Raw genomic sequence first — 8506 nt, 5'->3', positions numbered from 1 at the left:
ATTTATATAATTAATTATATATTATATTAAATTCACATGCATAGTTGACTTGTAATTTTTGTTCCGATAAGTCGTACGTTGTCACTCGACTTATGTCCCGGTTTCGGTTTTTCGAATGCCCTTTCGTACGCTGAGAAAACTAGTACTTTTCGTTTCGTGACTCGTACCTTTGTCAAAATATAAACTTAATCATTGATAACTATGTCACTCTAAGTGTAGCTTTAATCAATTAAGTGTTTTGGTTATTTACTTCTATAAATCATCGTCTCGTAGTATATATACATATACATATATATATATTTTACTTTGAAATAGTGTTTACTGTAGCACAGTTACTGTAGCAAAGCCATTTTTTACTGTAGCAATTCAATGTAGCAAAGTCAATTTCACTGTAGCAAATAGTGATTTTCGAAGACAATGTAGCATTTTGGGTACTGTAGCAATTTGAAAATACTGTAGCAAATTAGTGTTTTACTGGTTCATCTTAAACGCTTTAGTTAACTTATCTAAATATCAATCGAATTAATAAATGAATGTTACTATCGTTTACTAAATAACTTAAAATTATATATATGTATATATCTTTTTAATATACATAAATCAGTTTTTAAATACACATTGTAAGTTATTTATAATTAATTTTAATAATAAATATTTCAACTTATCATATATATTCAAATAGATATTTAAACCAATAAGTTTAATGTACGGTATCAAACAATTAATACATCGTTACATTTTCAAGTTATAGTATATATGTATCTATTTACATATAATTGTTCGCGAATCGTCGAAAACAACCGAATGGTATTTAAATATATAAAAGTAGTTCAAAAATTTTGAGATTCAGTTTTACAGACTTTGCTTATCGTGTCGGAAATGTTAATCATACAAAGATTAAGTTTAAATTTGGTCAGAAATTTCCGGGTCATCACATGTGGGTGACCCTAGCACAATCGGAAGAGATTGCGATGATTTACATGACGTGTCCCCTTGTTTAACATATACCGCGGTAGCTCGTTTTCGTGTTAAGGGGAAAAAAAACTCTTCCTTTGATTAAAAGTCGTTTCATTAAACAAGTGTGGGATATGAGAAATATGAAACGCAGTCGACTTCGGGATAAATTTCGATGGCAAGATAGATATCTTATCGAGAACGTGATGAAAGACTCGGAAGAGGGTATTGATTGTTGCTCAGGTTGCTCTTCCTGTGCGTCATCGGATTCGGAATCATAGTCTAATTAGCTGTCGTGTCGTGTTCTTTTATTATCCTCTTGATTGTGTGTTTCCTATAGCTTCGTGTTGTTAGTTGTTTGTGAGTTTTTTTTTTGTGCGGTCGCTTGTAGCCTCGTGTCTGTGAGTTTTTTTGGTGCGGTCGTGTAGCCTCGTGTCTTGTCTAGCTCCTTGCTAGTTTGTTTCATGTTCTTTTTATTTTTATAAAACTTACTTGCCTTTCAAAAAAAAAAAAAAATACTTTTAGTTCTTTTTCATTATCATTAATATAAAATTCAAAAAAATCACTTCTCTTAATTTTTCGTCCGTTTTATCTCCTTTCCCCCAAAAATAAACTTAGAAACAAAGCCATAAAGTTATTTTTTTAAAACAGCAATTGGGATCACCCGAAGGGACTAAATCACCCATTGCGATCATCTCTCGTTTCGACTATACCGATGCAGTGATAATGACCTCACCCCCATCGCTGCCCGGGAGAAAACCTTGAAACCGATCCAAGGGCACAACCAAGGAAAACCCCTTCCCCTTTACTCACCAAACGATATGAAAAAAGTGTCATGGATGGATCCAACGGGGGTCGAACTCCTGACATCACAACTTCACCATAAAGTTATTTAAATTATTTGACATAATAGGTTTTATATAAGTGTAAATTGTTTGTTTATTAGTCATTCTAGAATCAAGTCATACAATTTCGGATTGTAGCACCTAAAACTTGTAAGGACCAACAATGTACTAATTAATTTATTTTATCTTTTGTTTTCTTGTCATTACGGAGTATTTTATTATAATATATCACATGAGTCTTTTTAAGCAGGGAGATAACTTTTTTTATAAAAGGATTCAGTACAAAATAATGGACAGAAATTTACGATGATACCTTTAATAATATACGTACTACATATTGCATTTCTTTAAAAAAAATAAAAATAAAAATAATGCGTACAGATCTATCAGAATGATAAAACTAAGGGTCCGTTTGATTGTATCGGTAGCATCTAAATGACAAATATTATTAAACCGTTCAAATCTTCTGACCGATTCAAATTTGTAATACTCTATTAATTATTCAGCACATTTATTTTCTTTAATATCCTACATTCCTACATATTATATCCCGATCACCTATCAAACACTCATATTTATTTATTCATACATTTAAAAAGTTAATATATTAATTTAACATTATTCAAAAAGTTCATTTCTATTGATTATCAAACAAATTATTATCATTGACAACAAGTTCAACCATAACTTTAAAATCATTCAGACTTGTAATTAATCGGTATTTAATCAGTCTATTTTATCAAATTTCGAATTGAATATATTAATTTCGAATTGAATTGAATATATTATTCAAAAAACACATTAATTTCGAATTGAATATGTATACAATTTATAAAGTTTGGCTACTTCCGATAAAACTCAAATTTTTGGAAGAAAAAAAAAAACCCCCGCCTTACTTTCTTGAAAAAGGTGTTGCCCACATGTTATTTTGGTAAAACTTTTTGGGTAGTTAAGTTTCCATTTTTATACATTTGTGTAATACCAAGATTAAAAGTCTCACAATTTAGCAACCATTTTGACAACATGATGGATTAATATTAATATAATATATAATCTAAAAAACCACTAAAATTCAACTATCACCTCATTGATCCATCACATCTATAAAAGATAAACAACTAACTACCAACTTAGTTTTATGGCAAGATCCAATAAAGCTTCAACTTGGCGAATCACCTTCTTCTTCTCTTGTTCTTTCAATCTATTTGCAACCGATTGTGGATCAAGAGCTTCGATGTTTGAATCTCCAGTTTCTGGAGATCGAACTTCTTTTAGCAATGAGTCAACTTCTCTTATAAAATCGATCCTCAGCAAAAGATCGTCCGCCTCCATTGCTGGTCTAGCTAGAGGTCCATGATGCTAATGAAGAAAAAGATACAGAGATTAAACTCTATACTATGGATAATACAAAATTACAAATAAAAATAAAGACATTTTAAACAATCCAGTATTGTAAACGGGACTAGCCGGCCCGTTTCGCCCAAAATTGTCTAGTTGGTCAACGCTAAAAAGTTTGGTCAAATTCGGTCAAAGTTGGTCTGAATCTGTCTGAGTCGGGTCTGAGATGGTCAAAGTCAAGGTTGGTCAAAGTTTGGAATTTTTATACTCAAATTTCGTGCCACATACATTTTTGAAATATTTAGGTTTGATATATTTGGGCAATATATACTCGCTATATTTTAAGTATATAGTGCTAAAAGTCAAAGGTTAGTCAATGTCTAACTCGACCCCGACTCAACCGACTAGTCGTTTCAAAGTCTTGATCGACTCCTCTCCGTCTATCGACTTTTCCAAGCTTGAATCAATCTATGCGAGCCAATTCAAATAATATACTCATAACACATCGAATGTATTAAATTGTCAAGTTGACTTACTAAGTAAACTAGTCAAACGGGTTACCTTTTTTCAATTTATATTAACATGTAACCAAATTGGTGAAAGTAAAATAACAAGAATTTAAAATACAAGTTGAAAGTTGCACAACTTTAATTATTACTCTAACTAACACATTTTTGGAAATAATTAGCCACAAAGTATTTTAGAATTTAGATCAACCTGACCCGACCGGACCCGACCATTCACCCGACCCGACCACTCATTTTAGATAGGAATGGCACATGCGGGCAATGGGCACGGATCCTTAATACCCGTGCCCCCCGTCAAGATTTTTTCTTTACCCGCGGGTACCCGTTTACCCGCCAACGGGTATATTTTTTGCCCGTATCTGCGACCCGCGAGTTTACAAAATGTGCAATTTAACTATTTTTTAGTTACGGGTACCCACTACCCACGGGTAAACCCGTGAATAATTATGAAAATACATTAAAAAGACTAAATTATATAATTATAATTAAGTATATGTATGCGGGTAAACGGGTATACCAGCGGGTAGCTAAAATGGGCATCACATATTGACGGGTCGGGTTTGACCCGCGACGGGTATAATTTACCCTCGACCCGTTAACGGGTACAAAATTATACATGACCCGTGCCCAATGGTACATTTTTTCATTAAATACCCGCCCGTCACGGGCACCCGCGGGTCACGGGTATTTTTCCGCCTATTGCCATCCCTAATTTTAAACTATGTCATAATCATAACTAGTGTGTTTTGCTACCTGCAGAATATAATTGTGAAAAATTGGGTTGTACCTTATCGAGATCAAACCCTGATGGGACCAACAAACTGAACGGGTCTTCGCGTGGGAAGGTTTCAACCATGCGTTTTTTACATGCTTTGAGCCATCCGTCATCATCAAAACCGTCATGCATTATTAATAGATCGTTAAGTAATCTCATTGCTGGACTAGCTTGCCTTTTCAAGATCTCCGTCTGTCACGCAAAACCGTCAAAGAAACAAAAAGTCAACGCGTTGGTCAAACATTCAATTAAAAATTTGAAACGATACATAAACGATGTGATGAACATAACGTACCTCTACACGCCTGTATAACAGATCTAGACTTCTTATTACGTCTTTTTCTTCCTGGAAAGTTAAGGGAGTTTAGTGTAAATTAGTGAAATTTTAAGGCCCACTTCGTTGGGCATTTAAAAAAAAAAGAAAAATAGCCCAAAAAAAGAGAGAGGAAAGATTAAAAAAATAAGATAATTGAAAAAGGGCCAAATTTACCCCTTTTGAACAGTAACGTTTCCACCGTAATTAGTATGTGTGAGTAATAATAAGTAATTAGAGACAAGAAAGATTTATAAAAAAAACATGATGATGACATGATGATGTCATCGCCGGAAAAAATGAAGCAAAAAAAAAAAAAAGAAAAACTGAAAAGGGTAAAATGACAGTTTTACCCAGGTGAACACAGTAGTAATTAGAGACAAGAAAGATTTAAAAAAAAAAAAAAAAAAAAAAGAGGATGAAGACATGATGATGTCATCGACGGAAAAAATGAAGTAAAAAAAGAAGAAAAACTGAAAAGGAAAAAATGACGGTTTTACCCATGTGAACAGTAACTTTTTGACCATAATTAGTATAAAGTAAAAAAAGGGAAAATGGCGGTTCTACCCATGTGAACAGTAACTTTTCGACCATAATTAGATATGTGGAGTAATTAGAGGTCTTGCTATATTGAAAGAAAGGTAATAAACTGAACAGATGGCAAGTTTTGTACGGAGTATAAATTAGAGGTCTTTGCAATATCGAAAGAATGTTAATAAAGTACAAAGATGGAAACTTTGACCTGCTATATCATGAACGTTTCAGGTAAACCCACCCATTTTGCCATCTAGAAAATATTATGTATAACTTTCTATAAATTGCTAGCAAGAATGGTTTGTTCAACTTTTATGTTGAAACATATACTATTATGGGGCAGGATCAATGGGGAAGTAACCAATCGGGGGGAAGCGGGGGTAAGCAAAAAAAAAAAAATTCCGTTTTTTTTGGAATTTTTTTCAGTCATCAAGATTACACGAAAATATGAACATTTAAAAAAGACACTTCGTGACGAATGTCATTATTTAGGCAGGAAAACGATCGACAAAAATAACATTCAAGATAATATTGATCGTGAAGAATGTTAACGTTTTTTTTTCTTCATGTTTTGTGAAGTAAAATTTAGCCCGATTTAGAGTTTAGGGTTTAGGGTTTAGGGTTTGGGGTTTTGGGTTTAGGGACTAAACCCAAAACCCCAAACCCTAAACCCTAAACTCTAAACCGTTCGTGTTAAAAACTCAATCTAAATCCTGAATCTAAACCCTAAACCCTAATTTCTAAACCCTAATATCTAAACCCTATAAACCCTAATATCTAAAACCTCAACATACGCTCGAAAAACACGATAGTTGTTGTATATTAATTCTTCGATCGTTTTCCCGTCAAAATAAAAACATTTATCACAAAATGTCTTTATTAAATGTTCATATTTTCATCCAATCTATAATGTTCGTGAACAAAGTTTTTTCAAAAAACGAAAAAAAAAAAAAAAAAAATTTGCTTCCCCCCGCTTCCCCCCGATTGGTTACTTCCCCCTTGATCCTACCACTATTATTAAATACCATAAATTCCTACATTATGAAAATTAAACAATATCAAAGATGATGATATAGATAGCATACATACATCACGGCGAGCAAGGTCAAGACGGGTCCAGATGACCATAAGAACAAGTTCAGTCAGTTCACCTTTCTCTGCAGCTTCCTCAATTTTCTATGCACAGAAAACATACAACCTTTACATATAGATGTATAATTCACAAAAAATGCTCATTTAATTGCAGATACAGAACATGGAATAAAAAAAGGGACAGATTATCCACCATATATATGTGCTAGACATGCTAATTGGTAACGGGTCAAAGTCGGTTGACCTGCAACCATTTTTTGTTACAATTAGATCTTCATATAATCAACGAGCATGTTTTATATGATTTAAAACTATCTTATTCCAATAATAAACTAAACACTTAAATAAAGCAATACAAGAGCCCAAGAGGTTGTGTTTAAGCCATTAAGAAATCACTTTTGGCAACTTTTCAACCCGTCGTCTGATTTGACCCATAATAAGGATTAAACACTAAAACACCATCTAAGTTGTATCTACTTAAGATCACATATATATATTTTTACATGAACAAAAGTGGATGATTTAGAAGTCATAGTAACGGATTACCTCTTCAACTTCTTCAGCGGATTTTATAAAACTGGACACCAATTTTTTGGCTTTAAAAACATCTTCTTGAGGATAATTCTTCAATAACATGCCAATTTCGCGATACTCATCAACTATTCGTTCTTCTTCTTCATCTTCTTCTTGACGTAGCCGCTCCAACTCTTTAGTCTTTTCTCGTTGTTGGGCTTGCCATTCCTAGAAATAGTTCGATATAAAATGAACAAAAAATTATTTGCAATACTTGACACTATAAGCAAATAAAAGTCATAAATCCTAAACCCTAAAGCTTTAACATGAGCTACATAACAGACGCCATATTAGATTCAAGATATCAACAAACATGAAACCTTCTATAGATATAACCCTAATTAGTCAAATACAAGAATTACCCTTTATAAATAATAAGGATGATGAGGATTAAGTAATTTGGCTTATAAAAGAACATAACCCATTTCAAATAAGCATAAAGATTGGAACTTTTCAAGAAATTAAACCATCATGAAGCTTTTTAGCTATAACCCGGCTTTGTGTATTGTGAAATTTTACAAAATTTAGAAATTTTATATAATTTCAAGAGATAAAGTTGCAAAATTTGTGAAGCATTTCAACCAGTAAGAAGTACCCATTTAATTAAACAGATTAAAATAGTAAGAAGGAAATTTGAGTTACTTCATCATGAAATTCTTTAGGGAGGCCAGCTAATACTTCATCTTCTAGCTTCTTGCTTCTGCACACAACTGCAAATAAAACAGTAATTAAGTAATTGAAAAATAATATAATAGCAATAATTAAAGATGGGATAAATTGAAAGAAATAGTAGATGGATAGATAGATACTGACACGTGAGTTTTCTGTTTGGAAGACAAAGATTTGGAAGGATGGTAAACTGAGAATTTGAGATTCGAGGGAAAAATGAAAGCTGGAACAAGACTTGTGCCTGCATATTTAATGAACTGTGTACTTTCACACGAATCAACAATTGCTGTTTCTGGTCTTGTATTGAGAGAGATTACGGTCAGGTTAAAACCTAAACCAGCACATTTTGGCGTGAGCCTAACTGTCACTCGAATATTGGTCATTCTTGGCAAATCGTTAGTTTAGAGCACGAGCTGTCCGTGTCTCTTTCTCAAAGTCCATTTCAGTGTCAAAAATGGACTTTGAAAATGATTAAGGTGGGGTGTCGTTCATTGTCAATTTCAATCTATTTCAGGGTCGATTTTAATTTTGAACCAATAGAAACGTAGAATAATTAAAAATAAATAAAATAAATAAATAAAATAGTTGAAACCACCGTCTGAGGGGAGACGGTGGCCAACGACCCCGAAATTGACACTGAGCCGGTATCCATATTCTTCAGTTGTCCATTTTCGACGGTGAAATTGACTCTCAGGCACTTACCCGTTTAACATCAAAATGTCAAGTAAATTTTGTATTGGTATGATCTGATTTCCCATAAAGAAAGTAGGGGTTCTACCCATGCGTTTGTAAAATATATTTTTTAGGTTAACCGTCCATTTCATGGACCCTGAGGTCTCGAACGTCTAGCGTTCGAGTCTTATCCGAGTGAGTTTTACCATCTTTA

General features: G+C 33.2%; 1 protein-coding gene across 1 annotated transcript; it reads right to left on the bottom strand.

Moving 5' to 3' along the window:
* Positions 1-2801: 2801 nt before the first annotated feature.
* Positions 2802-7959, bottom strand: LOC139877503 (protein PALE CRESS, chloroplastic). Its single transcript, XM_071864936.1, has 7 exons — positions 7765-7959; positions 7594-7661; positions 6925-7119; positions 6376-6462; positions 4735-4785; positions 4452-4631; positions 2802-3158 (listed from the first exon to the last, which is right to left on the bottom strand). The coding sequence occupies exons 1-7, from the start codon at positions 7865-7867 to the stop codon at positions 2922-2924; spliced, it is 921 nt and encodes a 306-aa protein (XP_071721037.1). The 5' UTR covers positions 7868-7959; the 3' UTR covers positions 2802-2921.
* Between the last annotated feature and the right edge of the window lie 547 nt (positions 7960-8506).

This window comes from Rutidosis leptorrhynchoides, chromosome 11 (assembly GCF_046630445.1).
Source record: "Rutidosis leptorrhynchoides isolate AG116_Rl617_1_P2 chromosome 11, CSIRO_AGI_Rlap_v1, whole genome shotgun sequence".
Lineage (NCBI taxonomy): Eukaryota > Viridiplantae > Streptophyta > Magnoliopsida > Asterales > Asteraceae > Rutidosis > Rutidosis leptorrhynchoides.
This window is presented reverse-complemented; position numbering and strand designations above follow the sequence as displayed.

Coding starts and splice junctions, on each gene's coding strand:
- LOC139877503 (XM_071864936.1), bottom strand. CDS start 7,867: ATGCAGGCACAAGTCTTGTTCCAGCTTTCATTTTTCCCTCGAATCTCA. Junction 4,632..4,734: donor TGTTATACAGGCGTGTAGAG/GTACGTTATGTT, acceptor TTTGCGTGACAG/ACGGAGATCTTGAAAAGGCA. Junction 3,159..4,451: donor CAGGGTTTGATCTCGATAAG/GTACAACCCAAT, acceptor TTTCTTCATTAG/CATCATGGACCTCTAGCTAG.